Source organism: Symphodus melops (assembly GCF_947650265.1).
Source record: "Symphodus melops genome assembly, chromosome: 18".
Classification (NCBI taxonomy): Eukaryota; Metazoa; Chordata; class Actinopteri; order Labriformes; family Labridae; genus Symphodus; species Symphodus melops.
In genome coordinates, this window is record NC_136708.1 from 14,260,906 (window position 1) to 14,285,463 (window position 24,558).

A 24,558-nucleotide genomic window follows, 5' to 3' on the forward strand; every position below is an offset into this window, starting at 1 on the left:
GAAATATTTCTGAAGCATAAATCAGTGTAACTAACAGAAGCTGACAAGACTAAAGTGTACTTAAAAGTGTAACTTAAGGAATGCAATGTCTTAACTCAAATGAAGGTAATTGGTTCACTGTAGGAGTGCAAGTCTAAGTTCAGTTCTGAGGAGTCTGAACTGCACAGCGGGTCTAAATCCCTCGTAGAGTTTGTTAAACATAGAGTCAGTGCAAACACCTGGTAGTTTTCATTGACAGAAGCTGTTGATATATGTGACAATTTGCTCATTATGGACAATTTTGCAGACCTGCAATCTATGGCAATTTAAATGGAGGAGTGGGGTTCTCTGTGGAGGTAAGCGTTCTGTCCTTCTCTCAGGCAGATGTTCATCCAGGTGTTTAAATGGGACATAGAATCACAGCTTAACAACCAGCATACCAAATATTGATTTGTCAAAGATCAGGGTATTGGTGAACATTTTGTGTTTCTCACAGGACTCTTTTAAAGATATTTCGATGTCATTAACATAAGAAATGTCTCTTTTTATAGCACAGAAATGTCTTCTGACAAATGTCTGCGTTGTCACTTTTTTTCACACCAATACACCAAGACAATTCCTTGTATATGTCAATGTACGAGGCAATATACGATTCTGATTGTGATTGTCTATCTGTCTTGGCTTTGTCCTGATAACAATAACTGCATTTTTTTTGTCATTGGGTCTCACACAGTACAAAGTTCGAGTTCTGCCTCTAAAATCAGATTGTTGGATCATAATTATTGGATAAAGAAAATCCAAAACATTTTCTATAGTATAAAGTATTAACAGCATTTTATTTCCTGTTAAAGTGTGTTATAGAATAAACGTGTATTTGTTTGATCCTGGAGAAATTCCAGTGGACATGTACCATACAACAAGCCCTTGTGAGGAGTTTTTACCTAGTTACGAAAGGGACTGAAATCAGAAGTGCATAATGCATTTTTTACTTGTACAGTATGGAGAAAATCAGAAAAGAGAAAGGAGGTAAGGTAAGGCAAAAGTTGGCAAGGCCGTATTTTACATACATAACTGATGTTTGAGCATATGCTCTTTACCTTTCATCAAAATTAGCAACATATATAAAAATATGGACCTACGTATTCCTGATTGATTTAGAATACTCTTTGGCTGGCTGGTCAACTTTACTGGAGTTCAGAGTTATTGCGCTCAGTGAGGGAAGATTTCGCTGACACAGCAGGACCTTATAAAAACTGTCCTCATCCCAGCCGGCCTCATCCCCCTGAAAACCCTGCACCCATTCCTCCCATTGTAGCTCACTGATCCCTGATGTTCCTAAAAATCACTGACCTTCTCAAACATTTACATGTTGTTGTATTTTCATATTCCTGATTACATCAACACTCCCGTGATACAAACTGTCAAACTTAAGGTAAAAGTCCTCACAGTAAAAAACAGTTTAGTTAAGGAAAGACTTTATTGTGCAGCACAAGTGAACATTGCATTTAGTGCACACAATGCAAGAGACAGAGTGATAATAAAACATGAAAACACAGGAATAACAAAGAATAAAAGAATATAATTTACAAAACTCTTTATAAATAAAGCCAACACATCAGTAAATATGGAGTGGTTCATTTAACAAAAAAAATGCACAACCTCTGAAGGGAAGTCTGCTGCAGCTGGGTACATTTTCTGAGGATTGGTCCAGTATTTGGAGAAAAGTGTTGCTCTCAAAAATATTTTAACCTATCCTTTATGTCTTCATAAAATGGTCAAAATTTGGGTTGTACACATATTTTGGATAAAATTAATTGAAAATGGTTAGGAATAAGAACATTTCCATATGTTTGTCATCAGATAAAGCATTTAAAGTCAAGCAGTTAATGATGAACCTAATTATCATCAGACAGCAACAAAACAAAAAAAAAAAACATTTAAAATAGGAACCCTCTACTCAACGGAAACTAGATGAGTTCAGCTTTGGTCAATTTCAAAAACGTCCTTCTTCGTGAATAAGTCATTTGCCTCAGACCACTTTAATGGAACAGTTAATACTTGCTGTATTATCTTTGAACATCTCACAACAATTCTTCTCTCGAGGCAGAAGGTCATTTATTTCAACACTAATGCAGTGCTGAAAGTCTGTGAATTGTGATTAAGCAAACAAAAGCAAGTTTTAGCACTTGTGGTGAGAAGTGTAACTTAAACCTATCAACCAAAGTGTTGTCAAGTGAAAAAAAAGTATAACAAGGATCTTCTTTGTGCTAACAGAAGATTATAGTAGCGGATGATTTCACTTTATGCTTTTTTTGTAATTTATTGTAAACTAATGTGAATCTCACATTAATGGGTTCCTCTTGTTCACGTCAGAATGAAAGCTAAAGTACAGTTCACTTCATGAGAAATATGCAATAATTGCTCCGCCACATTGCACATTTCCTCTCAATCCAGACGTTTCTCATTGCTTTAATCTACACAGATCTTAAAAAGATCACAAGACATGCTCATATTGGAAAGGAAAAACCTTTTTAAGTTACTGCAGAAGCCCAGCAGGATGTCACTCAGGGCAAGTGGTTACAATACACCATGTTTTCCTTATCAGTAGAGGCTGCTGTTCAATGTATTCACTACAAAATCCCTCAACTGTTGAAATCAAGGCCTCAGGAAAAACATTGATGGTTTTGCTGTTTAAGCAGGACAGGATGTGTATAATATGAGAACAAAAGCAAAAAAACCTGTGACCTGTGTTATTTAAACTGGTGTTAAAGTGTTAGTTATAAGTGACTTTACACTTTAATTACGTAAGAATGCATCAATCTAAAGACTCTGAAGTCAAATACTGTAGCACAGACTTATAGCAGCAGTATGCCCCCCCCCCCCTTCCCTTCCCTCCATCCTCCACATGGCAATCGCAGAATTACAAGCTAAGGAAACACAAACAGGAAAGCAGCTGAGTGATAAGTGTGTCAAGAGTTACTACAGTACACCTTAAACATAGCATAATACAAAATAGCATCTTTAGCTCAAACTGTAACTGAGCATATTAAGACTACATTAACTCCTTTTTGCAGTGGTGAACACAGCTTGGTCCTTAAAGGCTTTACAGTCTTCTTAACCAATTCTTTTATCAGTATTTTGTTGTTAGATTGGGCTTGTTTGGGTTGAGATTGTCAATGTGTCTTTCACTCATTCATTTACTTTGTGATGCTTTGAATTGAGCATGAATTAGAAGAGTTTTGTGATTGTGTCCTCCACGTCAAACCTCCCACTGTTTTCGGTGTCAGATTCTCTGTTTTTACTAGACTGTTTGAGAAACTCTACCTCCTAACTATATCAAAGAGTCCTCTCTAAAACCAAGGGGATGAACCCCACATGGTCTCTGTGCTTCAGCATAGCTGACAGGTAAATGTCAGTAAGGTCATCTATGATATATTATCATGTTACACACTTTGGCTGGGCGTGTCTCTCTCATACAGGTCTAATGTCTAATAATCTGGGACTCCAATTTCCCCTTTTGCAAGCTGTCTCTCTGAAATCCGGTCTGGGTGGATTATAGATTGAGCGCAGGGACAGAAAAAAGTTTCAGTTTTAGACAAGAACATAGGAGAATGAATAGAACAGGCTGAGCTTCTGCTTCTGTTTTCACCCAACTATCGATAAGGCTGAGGATTCTGGGAATACCTGAGGTGCCTGATTGCAAGGCAGAGCAGAAGGGCTTGAGCTTAGTTCACTTATAATCGTTTTTTGGTGCAGAGTGGTGCGGATTGTCTTTACAGGAGTCAAGATGCAGGACCGAAAGGATTCAATGATCCCAAGAGAGAAGTAAGATTAAAAAAGGGGGGGGTTCAGGGACCTGTGGATATCCCAGCCTGCTTTATGGGTACACATTTGCTGAAGTCCATGGAGTCCTCCGGCTTTAAAACAACGGTCTCATTTTTGTTCTTCTTACGTCTGCTCTTTCTCTAAATGTGTCGGCGGCGATGGTGGTGATGATGGTTGTGCATGTCCTCCATGGTGATCCTCCCCCACACACCGATCACAAATGTTTCCACCTCACACTCATTGTCCCCACGAGCGATGCGGAAGTAGCCGTTCTCACCCCAGTTCTTTCCCCAGGAGTTGGCAGCATTCTGAAAAGTAATGTGCAATCCTACTTAGAACGAGACGTCACGATTTCACTAGGTCACGCATCACGACCTGTTCATACTCCACCAAAAAATGTCCATGTTTGTGAAAACAAGAAGCTCATTTTTGCTTTACACTTACCCAATATTTTTTTGATGTCCCATCAAAGTTTCTCTCCTCTCCCCACCTGGTCAACAAAGCAGAGAGGATGATTACTCGATAAGCATTTAAGTGTCAACTTGGATACTTTCCAACAAACATGTCTGATGTAAACACCTCTCGGGAATGTTTCCACCTGGGACACATTTAGCATCACAGATGTAGAAAAACATGTAGGGTCTATATATATATTCAAGTAGAGGAAGCAAAACCTTTCATCTTGATAACAACATCCTGAACACATGAGTATTTATGGCTGGACACCACCTACATCATTCCAATCCAAAGAACATGGAGTTCCTCCTTTTCCTATGCCATTTCCTAAACTTAGACATAAAACAAGAAGTGGAGGGAGGGTTACAAGAACATGATCTTAGTCCCATCAATACTCAAAGAGCTCCTAACGAAGAGACAAAAATATATGCTCAACCTCTCAGAGATCTATCTTTACCTTCCAACTACGTTTTCAGGAAACCTTGGCCAGGGCCCATACATTTCCATCACACTTTGCACTTTGGGGTTAGCTGAGCCACTGCCAACGCTTAGACACCCACCGTTTCTGCTCGTCATGATCTGAACATTTTCCCCAGGCCAATTCCCATCCTGTTTTTGCACTCCAAGCCATTCATTTCCCAAGAGAGTCCTGGTGCCGAATCGCTTGTTATCTTTTTAAGGGGGAAAGGAATGCTGGGAAATAGAGTGGCTGGAGTCAGACTCTGCCAACTGGGTAACCTGCCACCATAACAGAGTTATGCCAGCAGCCATTCGGCGAGTGACTTAGGAAGCTCAGTGTTTCCTAAACTGTTGTCAAACGTCATATTGAGCAGCAGCAGACTCATTATTATCAGCTGTGTAAACAGATGAAAACTTTTAACTTGAGGGAAGATGATATTTGTGTTTGTAAGTACACACACACCTGCATAATTGTGTGTGAGCCCATAGGCATGGATGGCTCTCTGCACTTGTATCAGAATGGACAGATCCAGACATAATCGTACCACTGCTGATCTCTTATCTGACTCCAATCAGCTCACTGGCTCACTCGGAGACAATGATGGGCATACCGCTATGCCCACGTGCCCCGCCCTTCCCATACGCCCCTGACCTTCTCTCTCCGAAGTTTGATCCCCGTCTCTCTGTCCGGTGCGGTCGGGATCAGCAGCCCAGACAATGCCCTTTCCACCACAGTGGACCTCAATGCTCTCTCCACAAACTTTCCCAGGCGCTGGGCTTAAAGGAACGTATCACTGTGGGATTTGGCCTGTGTAAACAAACTGATGCCTGTGGCTGGCAGGTTGGAGCTCAAACAACTAAACACACACCCCATACCACCTCCTTTACTTTCGCTCCATCTGCCTACAAACCCCTGTCACTGTCCTGAGAGCCACAGCATCATTGGAATGAGCCAAACAGCAGGTAGCCTTCAGGGATTCTGTCATTTCAACCTGCATACCACCAATGTTTATGGACAGATGTTAGGCTGTAGAGGTTTTATTACAGTTCATTTAGAAATTTCAGAACACTGCGTACTCATGCGATGCATGTGTTTAGAGGTTCGGGAGTCAAGTTTGTAAGTACAGGTTTTAGGATAAGGGCTGATGTGTTTATTGTACACATGCCTAGACATGCTATCTGATGACATGAAATGGAATTTCATGAAACATACATACAAGACACAAGCTCAAAAGGGGACATAAAAGCTGCTCTTAAATGTTTAGTCTACTTCAAAAGCCAATCAGATAAAAGAGAAAGACTGCTTTTATCTTCGAACTGTGATCCTCTGTCTGGAGTTTTCTTTAGAAATCAAGGACAAGCTCTGATGCCTTCATGTACTGTATATCCAGTCAAGCAAACATTCCTTAGCCCCTATTAGACCCATTACTCAGTAAGTGCTCATTTTTTTTAATTTGGAAAGTGATAGTTAGGTGAACAGGAATGTATCATTTTCAGGACAGACACACTTTTAAAACCAGCTGTTTTTACTAAGAGAAACTCCATAAAAAAGCATGTTTCAGATTATTTTACAGGTCAAAACCCCTCATTGACCATCAATCAAGTGAACAGCAGCAAACAGCAACCTGTCCATCTGTGGAGGGTCTTCACGACAATACGGCTACGACGATCGGTATAAAAAAAGGGGGCGGTCAGATGGGCAGAGAGGAGTGATGATAGAAGGGATAAGGCAGGAAAGTAGGGAGGAAGGGGAATAAAGACAGACAGTTGGGATGGGGGCAGGTAATGCAGGTGTGTTGGCTGCATATCTGAGGTCGCCAGAGTTATAGGTAGAGAAGGAAGGGGGGATGGGGGCTTGTCTGGGGCTTCTCTGAGGCAGACAGAGGCGTGGAGCCAAGGTGTGTCTCCAGGGTAACAGACAGGGAGGGATGTTTGTTCACAAGTACACACTCAGCTTAATGTTAACACACGTGCAGGTGACGCTTTGAATCAGGCAGCTACTAAATTAAAACCTGATTCATCCTAAATAAACACCGTGTCATGTTGAAGTGGCTTCTGTTAAACATCTAGCAACAGTAACACCAGACACCTGAAGACTTGAGACACGGCAGGGAAAGGCTTTCTATCCAGTCCACATTCAATAAAAGATGTAAAATGTGTCAAACAGATATCGAAGACTCTCACTTGACAAAAGTATCATCAACAGAAGGCCTAGAAGCTTGACAAGTTTCAAAAATACATTCTTGTGCAAGAAGCAAACTATTCCACTTAGGGTCATTGTCTACTGCGCTAGTTTTCCTCTAATATAACAAACGTAGGCTGGAAACTCTACTTTGACTTTTTATGTAGTTATGCGGTTTTCATCTATTTAAGTCATAAATCTTGTATGCAAAGGTTATGTGATGTCATCGTAGAAATCTAAAGGGAGAATATAAAAACTTCTGAGCATTAATTACACAACAGCTAACATTAGCATTTGACTACTTCCTAGCTAACTAGAGTGTTTGATGGTGTGACACATTAAGGTGGTAGAAAAATCATAGTTTATGTTAGCTAACTTAATTTTCAGCACATGTTAACGTAAATGTCAGCTGATATAAATGCTGGCACCATTAGGTAATGCTGGTTTGGAATTGGTTGAATGCTCACATTAGCAGCTGACTTAGGCTACTTACTTAGCTGTAAGTAGCCTATTTTATGGTTTTATCAACTTTTTTTTAACAACTTTGCTTACAGATAGCTATTTGAATGAATATGGTAGCTGACTAATAGGGCTGATTCAGGGAGGAGTGTCAGTAATAAGTGTTTTGTACTGTTGGACTGTATACCAACAACTTACCCGATGATTCTGATTGAGTGTGTTCCATGTTTACGGTATTGTGGAGGTTTGGTGAAACTGACGTCAGTGTGTTTGTAGATCCCACTCTTATAGACAAAGAAATCCTCATGGACCTCCATAATTGCTGCAAGAAAAAACAAGCAGGCAGAATTAGTTGGGGGATATAACAAAATAACACATATGCGCACACACACAAATACACACACGCACAGACACATACACACTAACACAACACTCTTGAGTACACAGACACGTACCTTGTTGCCTTTGTGTCAGAGAGAAACTCAAAGCCAAAAAGGAAACTCAACATGAAGCCAGTGCATTCTCCTGGACTGCTAAACAATGTAACAAGGCTGGCACAGGCTCATAGAGAATCACACACATACACACTTTGACACACACGCACACACCTACACGTGACTCTTCTATATAAGTGTGCTTGACAATGGTCCAGATGGGCTCCAGACAGCAAGGCAGGCTAGTAAAGGAAGGTCAGTTCAAACACACTGACATGAAGGCCCATCATTTCTGACCAGGTTGCCTGGGTCACAGTTGAAAATGGGGGCAAAACCATCAGGATGACAAGGTCAAACATGATATCATCTGAGGTCAGACACCCGACTCGAGCCTTACAGATGCAGGTTTTTGTTCCCCCTGATTTATTTTTAAAGCGCAGACATGTTGCTTAAATATTAACATGTTGGCTTACCTTGCACAGGACCGTTATCCATAATTTCCTTCATGATCTCCTTTTCCTGAGAAAGATGATAGAAGTAGGAAGACAGAGAAGATGAGAGACAGACAGACAGACAGACAGACAGACAGACAGACAGACAGACAGACATGCTTTAATGCCTGGCTTATTGACTTCACAGGCCATCAGGAGACAGAAACAACAGGCTATAATGATTTCGAGAAGCATTAGCTGCCGTTAAGCTCTGACGGATGTTGGCTGATAAAACCACATGTTGGCTGCAGCTCAGTGGTTAAAGCTTCATGTGGTGACTGTTTCGGGAAACAAATTGACTAGTGATATAAGATACGCCGTTCTAATAAGGATGGGAAGAGGGATTCTCTGCTTAAAGCAGACTAAAAATAAGTATTTAGAACTTCTAGCTTTTAACAAAGTTTTGTATTTGGATTCTTGAAATAAAATTACAATGTAAGATGATATTTAAAGTGCAGTTTTACGCCTGCTAAACATAAACAGTAAATGCCTTGAATTTCCCTCGGGATCAATAAAGTATCTATCTATCTATCTATCTATCTATCTATCTATCTATCTATCTATCTATGTAAAAAATGTACGAATGACAAACAAAACACATCACGTTCTAATTTTATATAATGTTTCAAGCAACCTTTTCAGTCCTGAATCCACCAGCCTGGACCTTATAAACACACATTCTTGCCCTCTATTGATTCAGTAAGGGGTGCAGCTGAACATTAACTGTTCTATATTCCCAGTTCTCTCACAGCTCAGTCAAGTACGCATGAGGAAAGCATGCAAAACACCTACTGTAAAAAGCATGTGAGAGAGATTACAGTCTACTGTAGCACGAGGAAATCCCTCAAATGTATAAAGATCGCATGAGAGCTACTGAAGAGTCAGGAACACGTTGTGCTGCAAGTGTGTTGTACAGATGTGAGACATCTATGAATGAGTGTGTAGTTTAGTGTTGCTTACATTGGATGAGAGCCTGTAGGGTGGTGTGGACTGGTAGATGTCATTTTGGTAGATGTGTGTGTTGGGGCAACGCTGCGTGGCCTGCCTTTTTCCCCGGCCAATGGAGCGACTCTGCATCATGCAGTGTCCCACCTCTGCTGGCGTTTGCTGTGGGGGCCGGTACGGATAACAGTCCTCTGTCACCACTCTGTGAGAAAAGAGGAAGATTTGAAATATGAGCCAAACTAAAAGTGAAGCAATCACTAAGAAGAATTGTTTATTGCTTTTCTAAAAAAATAGGTTTTTACCCTCTTCGCCTGAGGTACCACCAGGCACCATCTATACGGCCCCCTGCACAGCCCCCCTGGTTACGGGTGTCACAGGAAATAAGATTTTGGGGTGACAGCCGGGGAGTCATGTGACCCATTGACTGGATGGATATTCTGTCCGAAGCCACAGCTGAGAAAAAAAATGCACAACATTTCAATATTTCATTTCATTTTAAAAAGAGGTTAAAGGTTTAATTGTTATTTTTCAAATTGTTGTTGTAATTATTAAGGACATTTGAAGTACAAACCTGAAGAAAGAAGTGTTATGTAAATAGTGCTTTTTGTTTGTTGTATTGTCTATTTGAACTAATGCAAGTTAATCTGACAGCTAAATAGATTTTAAAAATACTGTATTCCTTAATTTCTTGATTTTCCAATATTGTCCCCGCTCTACCTGCAGTTGAAAAAGCCCAGGAGGCAGCACAGTTCCCTTGGTCCAGTGGTTCATGAATCTTTCCCGGCCACTTCTCTGCTGAATTGAAATAAAGCGGTAGAGGGTCGTTCTGAGAATCCATGTTCATCTGACAGAGAGAGGATGTTTGAAAAGAGACAGAGGTGGTTATTACAAGCCTTTAAATATGACACTCAGGAAGAATTCACGGGCAGTCTGTCCTGAGATTTTCTAGAAGTTTTTTTAAGGAGTGCATGTGTGAAACCAGTCTTAGCTTTAGGTTGGCTGCTCTCCTAATCATTATCGTTATCGCTCGCCTCTCCTGCATTGCATTCTTCTGTTTAATAGCGAGGTATGCAGAGTTTAAAAGGACACCTGATGCATAACTAAGGAATGTGCTGTGCTGCTGGTCAGATGTTTGTATGTGTGGAAGGTCGAAGTCCAGAAGCACACACACCTGACACACCTGACCCCAAGGGGAGCAAAAAAGAAAAAGCTGCAGGGAAAGGTTCGAGGTAACAAATTCATTGATGGATACATTATATCCCACCATCTTATGTGTGGGTCAGATGATAGAAAGAGAAGAGAGCGGAGAGACATTTATGAATGGACTGTGCGGCTTTTATCCAGCTCCTGGCACAGGTAGCGACACGTGGACAGCGGAAGAAGAAGGAGGGGGAGTTGTTAGGTATTTTAGTTGTGGAATGCAAGCATGGGGGAGTGAGGATAAATGGATAAAAGGAAGGAAGGATGGAAGAGGTGAAGTTGCAGACCAGAGAGACTCCTTACAGACTTGTTTTAGTCTACAGGCAGCCACCGTCCTCCTCCATCTCTCTGCGTGTGTGATGTTTTGTTTTGTCTTATGTAATTCGTCTGGCTAAAATGTAAACAAAGACTGAGCGGATCAGAGGAGGATGAGGTTCCAGACTGAAACAGAGACGGCATCACACAGCAAAGACAAGCCAGCATAATTAAGAGGAAACATTTTGATCAGCGCTCCTTTGTTGTATTGTGTTCTCAGCGTGCATATTGCGAACCGCAAAATTAAAGGTATTGTGCAGTGGGTTTCGAAGAAGGGCAATGTCACAAGAAAACTGCAGAAGTACGTTGCACCCTCACTATCAGTTCTCCACACACACATCTATGACCTACATGTGTCTCACACACAGAAGTGCACACAAGTTTCAGATCGCAAACACATGTTTCAGTTGAAAGCCAAAAAGTATAATTGAAATAAAATGTAACTTGCTGTCTGGATAACAATTTAGTAGCAAAAATGTTTACGGCAGTAAAAGCCTTTTTCAGGAATGTGTTTGAAGAAACACATTTGAGCGAAAAAGGCGCCAAGTTTTACATCGACAACAAAAATGTCAGCCTTAGATTATGTAAAGTATATAAACTGTAATGACGAGGAGAAGTGGCATTTTTATTTGCAATTCCATTTCTAATGAAACAGCATTACAAAAAAGACTACAAATATAAAGATCATCATATCTGATGAATTTGAAACTATGTTTGTCCTTTGTACAATTTTACTGAGGTGGAATGTTAAGGAGAAACCGGGGGTTAAGAGGTCACACCCACTAGTAACAAGTAACATGATATTCCTTTAATCACTGTATTGTAGTGGGTTCTCTCTTGACATCTTTTTAAAAGTAAGGTCAGAGGTCAAAGGTGAGTTCCAAATTGAGAATAGAGGAATGTTCATGACTTGCTTGAGGGAACTTTGGCAGGATTTTAACCCTGAAGCTTTTTTCACAAATGTCCCTCACAGAGTGAAGTCGTTGGGTCGGGTGGCAGTCGAGACATGAAAAAGATGACCAACAGAGTATTTTGCCATGATGACAGTGTCATGGAATTTCTGTAATTCCTCAGTTAATGTGTAATGTTAATTCACTGTTGCTGATGTCAGTCAGAGCTCAGCTTTATCTAGACACCAAGGACAGCGGAGAGAGTCGTCGGCTCTTCCTGATATCTGCAAGGATGTCTGGGAGAGTTGTTGTTCGCTCCAGGGTTCTTGACGTCCTAGATTAGTCTACGTAGGTCAATGTGGCATGACCCTGATAATGGTAAAGTCTTTTCAATATATTCAGAGTCTTTGGAAGTGTCTGGCAGATATGTTTGAGCATGAACCACAAGTGTGATGTTGAATCATGTCTCCTCGAGTATTCATCTGATGTATAAACTTTCATCAATGTGAGCCATGTGAGTCTAAGGAGTCTTATTGTGTGGAGTCAACTTTTGATAATTTCCTCGACAGACAGTTTTTGCCTTTATGTTATTGCTAAATTATTGTATTTCTAGCACAGCGTAAATGAAAGCACGTGCAAGCAGAAAACACAATGAAAAATTTCACAACAGGCACCATGATGGTGCGCCAGTTGCAGGTTATAGACAAAATAAACACAGCCTCTCACTCACTAGCAGTGAATCATTTCTAAATATTTCCTAATTCTGTAGCTGTTTGTATTTACACTGCAGCTAACCTCTAAATTTGCAATTTTTTATGTATGAGTGAAAAGGGTTTCAGTTTTTTTTCTTGTGCATTCACAGTCAACATATACTTTTCTTAAAAATAAATATAAAACCTTTTGGTCACTTAAGTTTGATTATAACCAAAAACCCTGTTTGAGGATGAAGACTGTCCTGTACCTGCATCTCATTCATGTTCATTATAGTCCTGGAAGGTCTTTGTGTGCCCAGGCGGTACCTGATGCCCTCATCAAGAGTCAATCCATAGAGCTGGCTGTAGTTTGCTGCCTTCCACCTGAAGGTAGAAAAGGAACTGTGTAAGAGAAGCCATACTGGAGACCTTCAAATACCACCATGTATGAGTTTTGTTTCTGTTTGTTTTTTACCCATAGTTTCCTCTGTTGACAGCATGGATCATTTCAGGCTCCATCAAACAGGCGTTCTGCTCACACTCCCAGCGTCCTGTGGTCCCACATGTGCTGCAGAGGACAAATAAAAAGAAAGGGAAATAAATGAGACCATGAAAGGCATCTAACTGTCATAGAAATATTCACATATTCAGGCTCAAAGTCAGTTAGGTCAACAGCTTAAAAAAAAAAATACAACGAAGTATGCAGAGTCATTAGAATTCACAAACAAGGAAGAAATACAGTGAATACAACATCTTTAAATGGAAAAAATGCGTGGGTTGAGAAATTGAGAGAGGTCAAAGAGACATTAAGCCTTTTAAGGCTGCAGAACATAGATCCACTTTTAGTCAGAAGAAAGCAGAGTGACTGAAAGAGTCAAGAAGATGACAGAAGATAAGAAAACAGGAAATTAAAGACAACGTTTCCTTTAAGAATTCTTAAAAATAACTTAAACTGTGTACATTTTGATGACACATTGTGTTTGAGCGTGTCTATGCGTGTGTGTGAATGTGTTGAAAATGATGGTGAGCAGTTAGCTTTGGTTAGCATTATAACTAAAACCTTTTGCTTTTAGCTACCCTGGCTCTGTCTCAAGGTAGCAAACACAATTCTGCCTTCTAGCATCTCAGGGGCTCACTGATCCATGCATTATACCTTTTTTTGAATTACCCACGGAAAAACCAAAGTAAAAAAAACACATTGTCTAAAGGTATATGCTAAGCTTAACTAACTGACTGCTGACTTTAGCAACATGGCAATTGTTTTTTTCACCACTCTCAAAAACATGAAATGATTTTCTACAATGACAGACTACCAGACTGAAGTCTGTCAAAGAGAAGAGAGCATTCAAGGGATTATTAAGTAATTCAGTAAATGACTGTGTATATCAGCTAAGGGTCAGCAGAGGTTTTTGGAATTTCATTTTGAAATAAATGAGTGTCAGTGAAACAATAAGGGGTGTTTCCCACAGACGTGTATACTAAGTGTTTTGCACGCCTCCCTGCTGAGAAACAAATACTTAACTCACACACTGTACACACACACAGCTAAAGTAAAAACCATATGTACAGACTGATGTTCTTCATTGGTGAGACTATAACCTTTCACCTCTGCCTCTCTTTAGCAGAAACATGAACATGCAGGTCACTGCCCGTAGGTCAAAAACAACATAAATTCACGCAGAAGAAGTACAAACACACACCGAGTGACAGGCGTAATGACAGACTCGTGGAGAAAGGGGATAAAGTGTGTGACTGAGGAAGAAATATGAAGGCTGGTGGGATGGTGGGAGGCAATTTTTTAAATTCTTGGTCACACTCCTAAAGACAGCCTTTGAACCCCGACACCTAAAACATTCACACACACACACACATCAGGCTGATATAAGGGTTGTTTCTGGCCTTATCTTGCCACTGATGTTACCGGATCAATGAGAGTGACAAATTAAAAATTAAGTGATGGAGAGAGGAAATGTGGGGAGAGAGGCGGTAGCCATCCTTTACATTTTTGGGACCAGGAGTAAAGCACACGACCAATGCTTTGAGGACCACTGCCACTAATGGGTGTCTGCTCACAGACTGAGCTAAACTGGCATGCTTTACACAGTGTTTTATATTATAGGGTTAGGGTTATTATATATGTCTTTGCCTCTAACACTTTACATTGATGAGTACTGATTAAATCCTTACTATTTTCCTTAGTCACGGAGGAAATCCTGTACAGTAGCTATGCCAATCAAGCCCCATTATCCAACAAGTGTAAGTGTAAATATACATTTACAGATTTACATGCAACATACTGTTATCTGTTACTCGTAGTAATACAAAGCAACTTTGTAATTAACAAAAAAAAACAAAAAAACAATGAGTATTTTCCACAGGTAATAAATACACAAAATGTATTTGTATGGTGTTTTTTTGTTTGTTAAATGGTTAATGTTTTTAATAATTGATGATATGATCCACTTCCATATCAACAGCCAGGAAACTATAGGACAGTAAAGGAGGTCAAGCTTATATTTGGATGATCGGTCGCATACAGAGATAGTTTATCCTTCGAGCTGTGTGAGATCGTTGGTGTAAGCAGGAGGTGCCATGTTTTAGCTCATTTGGAGTAGACCAAGATTTGACAGGATGTGAACAGCTCAGGGAGGAAAAGGCCTCAGCTGGTGATCTCATTAACATGCTACATCTTAACACACAACCGCCAACAAGAATACTGGCGTGCTCATATTACATGCAAGGTCAGGTTGTGCAGTGGTTCTATGCTTTCAAGTGTTAACAAATCTGCAGGGGTTAATTCTAGGAAAGAAAGGTTAAACCAATTAGGATAGTGATGTCAAAAAGAAGTTTTTGACGGATTGTAGCTGCGATATTTGGCTGTTTGACGAGGCTTCCAAATGTGCTCATATCAGTGGATAGTTAGGACTTGTAGGAGATTTCGAGGCCAGCTGGAGCTTGACATCTGCTAATGAGAGACATTGGAGGGTAAAGAGGGAGAGCCACATGTAATCACAAAGAGGAGGAGGAGTTGGAAGGGAGCAAATTTGGAAAATCAATAAGTGGAGAATGTGGGAGTAGGAAATGGGAGTGTGCATGTCCCATTGTGCCAAAGTCTTGGTGTAACTTTTCAAGACACCATGTGTGTTGCCTTAACAAGCACGTGTGAGAGAGTATGTGTGTAAGACTCTTTTGTTGGGAGGTGAAAGGGGGAGTTAACACAGACATGCAGTTGTCCAGGAAAACTGGAGGCTATTTCTATCATGCAGCTTGTTTTTAGTAAACCTCCACAAGCGTTTCAGTGAGACGTAACGTCAGGGCCGCCATTTATCACCTCACTTGGATCCCTGAGGTCAACCCTAATTCAGCTGTCTTGATAACAGTCATACTTCAAGGCTATCATTTTTACAAAGCACAGCTACTGCAGTCTAACAGTTGAAAGTTTAAATAAGAGGATGTGTAGATCAGTAGGGTCAGAGTCGTTTTTGCGAGACATGTCATGAGTTTGCTCTTGTTGAATAGATATACTTATCACAAATGTCCTATAATGGGTGTTAAATCAACAAGCGCGTCCAAGTGTTCATACTCTCACACATACAGCAACTTTTACGAACATTAGGGAGAAGTGTGAAACCTCATTGATGCACAGGTGAGGAATTCACTTTTTTCTCTCCGCTTACTTAACCTCCTCCCCCTTCCTGTAGTCTTTTAAGAGATGCTCTTCTCTCCTTGACTGGCGGTGGTATCATGAAGAACAAAAATGACAACAGTCATATTGACTTTGTTGGCCTCAGGGAGTAGAAGGCCGCAGAGATTAAAACAAAAACAAAACCCTTAACTGTTGCCTAGAGCTAATCTGAAATACTGTTTTTAGCAACTCTTAACTTCATGTCAGGGTCGTGAAGTCAAGAGTTGTTTGTTAATCTGCTTATCTGTAGCCCTGAAATGGAAAACATAATAGGCCTACTACATATTCCAGGGTTGTGTCTGAAATCACACACTCATTCCCTTCTTCCTATATGCTATATACTGAACTATTACACGGTAGGGCACTCATTCAGCACATTTAAACAACATTTCAAAGCTAAATCAAATAACAAATTTGACAATGACAGTCTAAAATGTTCAAACTGTTTTTTTATGTATAACCTTTTTCAATACACAGTCTACAGTATTGCCAGGAAGTGCATTTATGTTAACCATTGTTTAACACAAAACGTTTTCCAGTGTTTGATCATATCAATGTTTTAGTATAAAGAAGTGACATTAAGCAGGTGTTAAAGTTTATTGGTTTCATTAACTTCAAGTGTGTTTTATATAATTACTGAAAAAGGCCTTTTTCACAGCCGTCTCTTACAGACACAAAAGCACAGGTTTAACTCAAGTTATGTTGACAATGGCTTTGTAGACACCATTCAAGTTGACAGGGTCAGTCTATGTATAAATATATGATGATCATGGGATCAATGCAAGATTTCTGCTCGAATCATGAATGTTGCTCCATAAAGCCACCAGTGGGTTCATTATAAGAAACACATGCTGTGCACACACATTTCGTAAACCCACACAACTCAATTATAAATTCCAGCACAGATCCCTTAGGTACTGTACGCCAGCATTAGTTTAGAGAAATGCAATATTTGTCATTTGTTGTTATTCCTCATTCTTAACAACATGGTCTCTTATGTTTCACTTAATTTCGGCATGTAATGGTTAATGTGGAGGTCAGAAAATGTAAATACAGAGCACATACACAGAGAGAGGGGGAAATGTTATTTCAACTGTAAACTACTCAAGGGAACATTTATGGGAAACACCAGGATTTAGAGTGTTAAGGAGACACAGGGGAAGAAAGAGGGGTTTACATACCATAAATTGCAGTTCTCTTTGTATGTTTGGCCTGTAAAGAACCTGTTCCCATTTCTTTCACAGGTGCCTGAGAGGGGGAAAAAAAGAGGAGCAACTTTATATAAATGGATTGATGAAGTGGCTGAATAAAAAATATCCTTCTACTAATCCAAAAAAAAACCCCAAGCTTTAAATACAAAGATCCTACAAATACAGCACTCACACTTAATACCATACAATCACAGTAGCAACATTTCTTGAGAAGCACAGAAACTGTTACTGTTTAAAAGTGTTAACAATACCTGGTGTGTGTGAGTGTGTGCAAATAGTGTGTGAGTGTGTAGAAAGAAAATGTGAGGTCTAAGGAGCTCTGAGCTTCAGTAATCCAGTGTAGGAATGTGGTGTTAGCTTCTTTCCTGCCTTCCCAGGCTTCTTGGGCCCTCGTCATGCTTTAACCAGCTCACGCTCCACTTCACCACCTCTAGAGAAACTAAAGAAGAGGGCTACAGAAGAAGCTCCTTCATTACCTGCAAATAAAGCTCCAAAAATAGGCTGGGTTTACGGTTGTAGGTTTTTTCGATGTAGGGGATTGCTAATCATTAGAATTTCGCAATTTGCCTATTTATCAGAAACTCAAGATAGTACAGAGTGACTTTTGGCCATACAGGAAAGGAACCGACACAATAACACATTAGTCACTAACAAGAAACTCCTAGCTAAAATAATGTTAGCTAGGATGAGACTAATAAAGAGTGTGCAATCTAGCTAAAACATTAGCAAGTTAGCTCTACCTTAGGAGTTCACTTTTCAATATATTATGGTAACATCAAAGTACTGGTACTGTAGATGAAAGAGCCTGTTCCTAGCGAACAGTGTAAGCCTATTTGAGTGGCTAAAGCATTAGCTGTTGTCTGACCATAGCTAATTGGTCAATGTGTTGTTTTAACCAGATTCAGATAACCCTCTAGATTGCTGTTAAACATTGAGTCAATCATAAACTGGGATTATTTTATTTATTAACAAAACACTTCAGCACAATTTGGAACACTGTAGTACAACATAATAACAACAAACACCCTTTGTGTATTAGCTCAAAGGTAAATAGCAGAAGAAATAGTCAATGAAGTTCACTTATCATAGTCACAAACTACGAAAACTGATCAGCAGTGATACTTTAGATTAATACTTTTTGCATTAATGTATGTCATAAACAGTTGTCATAAAGATTGTGTAAACTATACTGACAATTCACAATTGTTCACGTCTATTTACGTGTTGATTTATGGTGAAAAGAATTGTCAGTGTGAATTTTATATGGAATTTAGGGTATGTGCTGGCTGAGAATTTACAGTGTGTGCAGGTTTGCTTTCTCTCTGGTGCGAGGCCCAGAGCTAAAAGTGTAATTTATGATTGAGGCACACTGATACCCATCCTCTGTGTCACAGCTGTCTCACACAGGCTATCACAACTCAGTCTCTGAAGTGCTGCAAAAGTTACACATTTACAGAGAAGGTATTCATATGGAGGACTGTCTTTGACCTAAAGGGGATTTCATGTAGCGTCTAATTAATGCACGCTGTTATTCATGCTTTGCTGTTTATGTCACACCTTGTCATCCAAGAAACCTGCACCTGCACCCACCCCTCAGCCTCCCATCCTGCACCCACTGTCTGTGTCTCCTCCTCCCTCCACATAGTCCAAATTCTTTGTCCTGACCTCCATTCATCCCTCCATCCACCTCTACGCCCTCCCCCTGTCTGGCTTTATAAGAAGCCTACTGTTCCCTCTCTGTTCTCAGGTAGGTCTCTGCTGTTGCTGGCAGATTTTACACCTCCACTTTGAGAGACTGACTGGCTCTAGGACTGTGTGGGGAGTCCATATGTTGTCGAGGAAGGTAGTTGGGCAACTAATATGTTAAACTTGGATTTTTTGGCAGAGCAGGGTTTTTTTTCTTTTCTTATTTAATCTTATTATTTTTAACACTGCCTTCTTTAACAGAGAGCACTTGCAATTATTTGCTCATAAAATCCTGTTATGCCATATGCAAAAGAAAAACAATCCTGTCTGTGCAAGTGAACTTCATTCAATTCTCATCGGATAAAACACTTTAGCAAGCCCTGCCCAGCCAAATTGGACCACTTTCCTATGTTGTCTAACATACTGCCAAGACACTAAACATTCTTCACTTACCAATAAAAGGTGGCTCTACACCTAAACAGTGACCCCAGAAGTCAGGGCAACAGTCGGACACGGTGCGGTTGCAGAACAGGTCGCAGTAGCAGATGGTGTCCAGATATGGAACAGTGCACCCGTCATCTCTGCCAGGGCAGCAGCCACCTCTTCTCTCACAGTACGAGCCAAACGGGTCCCTGATGCCACCAACATGGAGCGGACTTGCAAGCTCCCTTTTGGTTCTTCTGGACAAGATTCTGTCTGCAGTGCTCTCTTCCACCACCAGGAGCAACAGCACCACTGACAACAGGAAAAACTTCATGACAAATCTGTGAAGGATAAAAAAGACATTTTGGAGTTTAACTGTATTATGAATTACACCAACTTCCCAAACTATCTCAACTGTGTAGTTCACACACACACACACACACACACACACACACACACACACACACACACAAAATATATATATCAGTAACACTCTAAAGACACGTTTAAATAAAGCCTGCAGCAAAGGGTCCTTACTTGGAGATTTCCAGCTTGTTTGTCTTTTTTAAATTTTCCTTTCAAGCTGCCAAGACAAACAGCCGGTAAATATGAAAATACACTTACTAGAAAGTGATGGAAAACAAGAACACAATGTAAGAAACAGGTCTTATATGTTGAAAGACGTATGATTGGGTTACTTCAGGTCTTAGGGTAAAAGGTTATTTAGCTATAATATAGCTCTTTATGTGACTCAACTTTATATGTATGTGATTCTCATTTGTTAGTATATCAACCCCTCATACAGTAAACTCTGATTTTAATCCTGCATGATTATACTTTTTCTAATGCTTTGCTGTTTGCAAGGCATTTGCACATAAACCCATATAAACTTTAATCATAAATATTTTTTTTACAGAGGCACATCAGTTCAGTTCCCAGTATGATGGAGGGGACATTATTATCCAAGACTAGCATGTTACCACAAGCACAGAAATAAGTGATGTGCTCCTGTCAAAACTGATCAGTCACACGAGAGGAAAGCTGTTACAGTATGTGGACCTCAGAGACAATGAAGTTTAGGTGAGTGCCTGACAATGGCTTAACAGAGTGACAGGCAGAGTAAAACATACAAGTACATTAAATGTCTACTGCAGCCACATGAGCTAGTGTGATCTCACTTGTGCTCCAGCTGGTGATGCTCTTGAAGCAGCAGAGAAACATTAACTTTAAAAATATTGGTCTTAGGTTACCAGATGGATGAGTCTATGTGAGATGGACAAAGTCAGAGGGGGTCAGCCCTCTGCTTACATAAATAGCATCAATAATTAACCAATCAGATTTCAGAGCACAATGGACACTGCACATAAAGCATGGGCTCCGGAAATGATCTTTGCTGCGCTGTTTTCTGCATGACTGTGCCTTTAGTTGAAAATGCACACACACCCCACACTCATGCACACACACACACACACACACACACACTGGAGCATATGGCAGCATGGGATGGGCAGATCCCCTCCTTCACACAAGTGTTTTGTTGGGGCAGACTCTGAGCAGAAGTGCAATAAAACACCCACCAGTCTGCTCAAGGAGCTGCAGGTCAAACTGAGGGGGTAAAAAACACAAGTACTAATCTGCTGACTGTGCCTTAATCAGTAACTTTCCTATGCAAAGCTATTTATGTATAGCTCATAGAATTTAAAGCTTTTGTGAGCTTATGTTTAGTTTTGATTTTCGAACCCCCAATGGAAATAGAAATACCTGTTTCAATTTTTGTTTCAAAAATCTAGAAGTGCATCTTTCAACAGGAAAATTAATCATATACCTTGACTATATTTGAAGATTAAAAAAAGGCTGTTTTGGTCATGCGTATTTATATTTTTCACCCTCTTGTTTTTACAAGCATTTAAAAGAGCCCTGTAGAATTAATCAATAATCTTGTCACTTATGGTCTTGATTGCTTATGCAGCTTCTAATGAGGTGTCCGTATTATTTTCGGTCTGTTTAATAAACAATTAAAAACTCCTCATATGAGCTTTAGACCCGGCCCCGGATAAGCGGCAGAAAATGAATGGATGGGTGAGCTTTAGAATAAGAAAAAATGTGAATTACAGTCACTTCAAAAAGAACATTTTCATATTTGTTGCATCAATATTCAGATTTCTCCAGCAAAACACATTAATTCAATCATGATTAGAAAATTAGGTAAATATGGCAGTTAATACATGTTTTTTTTAATTCATATTACAACAAGGTCTTAGATTGTCTTTGTTAAATGAAACCCGGTTTGTCAAGTCTTACAGAAGCTGCCATATGGCCCATCAAGGCTCCAGACAGCTGCAGCCAGGCTCCTGATCCCACACAGCAGATAAACCATGAGCATAAGCCATAACATACATACACAGACACTCAAACTCACACCCAGATACATCACACTGTAATCATTTTTTTGTTTGTTTTTTTACTTTTAGATATACCTTCACCACAGTGACCTAAACCTGCTAGATTTCTAAGCAACACTTTAATTTGATCAGAAATAGAATAAATGGCCAGTACAACCAGATTTCCAATTTTAGTGATGGAGTTATTTGGCATTTGCTCTATTTGTCAGGAACACCTCTTAACACTCTGGAACTTTGTTAAAGTTTTAGAGATTTAAAATAAAAATGTACAATATGGACGAAGATCAAACCTGGACCTTTAAGAAACACCTCAATGGCTACTTAAAGGGTAAATAAAACATATGTATCTTTATTGTGTAATGTGCATTAACCTATCTGTGTATATTCCTTGCAGTCAAACATCTTATGACTCCACTACCTTCCTGAACTTTCTTTCACAGCTGAACTCAACACAAGATATCCTGCACCACCCACCAGATAATTCAGGCATCTTGGCTCAGCGTGTATCTATACAAAGGCTTTTAACTCTATTTTCCCCTCTGTCACATAGTCCTTGACTATTTGTCAAGCTTAATAGTTCATAACACACAAGGTCGTAGTAAAGCTGGTAACCTTTATCAAATCTCACTGGTGTCTAATATGGTCTGCACAACAGGTGAATGATGGGGAAAAGTGTCTTGGGTGTATTATGAGTCTCATTGACAAAAGGACACGCTCAGTGAATTCAACAACCTCTAATACAAAAACACATTTTCCATTCAAAGCTCTTCATAACATGATGAATATTGTATCCACACCCAGAAGGTAAATATTGTGTCATTGAAAGATACTTGACAAACTTCAATGTCTTGGGAGGGGGGGGGGAGAGAACTCTGATCTCAAAGAACAAATAGAGATTAGCAGAGATTTTTGAAAAGTGCTACAAATGTTATATAAATCAGAGGTATGTTAGATCAGTATAGGCCTATAACCACGCTGCACCTGCCCGGCATAAAAGAAAGCTGCTGTAAATTAAGAAAGAGAAAAGCTGTTGTTACCTTTGAGTTGACGGAGAAGTCTTGCTTTTATAATCCGATAAAAAGTTTTAAAAGTCTTTTTTTTTCTCCTCAAGAATGTCTTCGCAGGTGGCGCATTAAAGGGTTAGTCTCTTTCCCTCTGCTCCCACCTCTCTATCTTTCTCTCTCTCACTCACAAGATCTCCTCTGTCACAATCTCTCATCTCTATATACAGGCAGGCGGCAAGAGCTAGCCACTCCCCCCACCCTCGACCCCCCTTCCAGTCTGCCCTGTGTGCCCCCCCCCCCCCCCCCTCTCTCTCTCTCTCTCTCTCTCTCTCTCTCTCTCTCTCTCTCTCTCTAATACACTTACACATACACTTACAGTTCTGCTATTTCTTTATGTCTTCTTTCCACTTCTTATCTCAGTGAAGCCTCAAATCTGAAAGTGAAATAGTTTGCACCAGAAGCTTCTGAGTTCACTCTCCAAATACTTTTTCTTGATCTTCTTCTTCTTCTTTTCTGTCCCATTACTTTATCGAGCTGCAGTTTCCCCTTCACTATCTGTATTTTTGTGTTTTTACAGGGTCAAATCTGCTTCTGCTTCTGTGATACACATAGTTGTAAGCACTGCTGACATCCTGTCCCCCATCTAGTGGTCAAAGGCTGCACATCTATGCCTCAGGCAGCCAGGAATTGTTGGACAGCCCATGAAAGGCCTCCCAGCTTCTAGAAGGTTACAAACTAGCCTCTGGAGGTGACGTTTTGGAAGGCTTATTGGGCAGGACAAAAACTCTGAATGAACAAAATATAACAGACGTGATCTGCATTCATGGTCAATGTGTTGCTCATCTTGAATCTGTTTATGTTGTTTTCTTCTTGTGTAATAGCACATTCTTTATAACATGAACAGAAAAAAAAATCGATGAGGGGTTTGTTTTTATGATTTGGTATCTGGTATTTTGAATAAGACCACTGCTGTATAAGATTCAATTCCTTACTCACCTTTAGATGCAAAATTAAAGCTGGTTGCAATTGTTGTGCACCCCATGGATGTCTTACTTCTTGGTTTATTTCAATTTGCAGTTGGGAATATTTGCTGTAAAAGATAATAAAACAATGCTACAGCTTGCATTTGTTTGGTTCCTATACCTCAGATAATAATAGATTAATCTTTGGAAGGTGTTTGTTTTTTTAGGTCATATAGGTGCATTACAGTTAATTTCAGTCTGATTCATAAACTGATCAGATTCAAATATTCTAATTCAAATCTCCTCACTGGAGCTTTACAGACAGCCTCTGCAACAACATTTTCTGCATAAACGTATGATGACTTTTGGGTTTCCCTGAATAAGATTGCCAAAAAGTGCTGGAGACACTTGGTGGTCCTCAAAGACACAGCTGTGCCACAGACCCCCCTCTGAGCAGAATCAATAAACCACAGGCTGAATCAATTACTGTGACATTAGTTTTGGAGGTATGGAAAGGGATTCTTCTAATCTCAGGACAAAGAATAGCATTGTCCACACAAAGCTAAATAATGCCAGCATGTTGAATTACCACATGAATTACACTCCTCTGAAAATGTAAAGTGTCCTTTCACTGGTCATTTATCAGTATTAGCCGTGGTTCATGTTAAATGGACAATTTCTAACCCCTCTAATCTGTTTTTTTCTTCTTAAAATGTATGCTGTCTTGTGTTACAGCAATTATCTCTTATGTTTGATGTAATATTTGATTTGTGTCTTTAACAGACATGCTAAAAAAAAAATCTCTCAGACAGTCAGCAATATGAGTATGAGAGATTTCTGGGTAACCTTCATACATTA

General features: G+C 39.9%; 1 protein-coding gene across 1 annotated transcript; it reads right to left on the reverse strand.

Moving 5' to 3' along the window:
* Positions 1–1,437: 1,437 nt before the first annotated feature.
* On the reverse strand, positions 1,438–22,945 carry tinagl1 (tubulointerstitial nephritis antigen-like 1). The gene is made up of 12 exons (XM_079367637.1): positions 22,772–22,945; positions 19,363–19,673; positions 17,194–17,260; positions 12,803–12,895; positions 12,597–12,711; positions 9,948–10,074; positions 9,533–9,683; positions 9,246–9,432; positions 8,268–8,313; positions 7,559–7,682; positions 4,249–4,294; positions 1,438–4,112 (listed from the first exon to the last, which is right to left on the reverse strand). Exons 2-12 carry the CDS (start codon positions 19,664–19,666, stop codon positions 3,945–3,947), a joined length of 1,428 nt encoding a protein of 475 aa, XP_079223763.1. The 5' UTR covers positions 19,667–19,673; positions 22,772–22,945; the 3' UTR covers positions 1,438–3,944.
* Between the last annotated feature and the right edge of the window lie 1,613 nt (positions 22,946–24,558).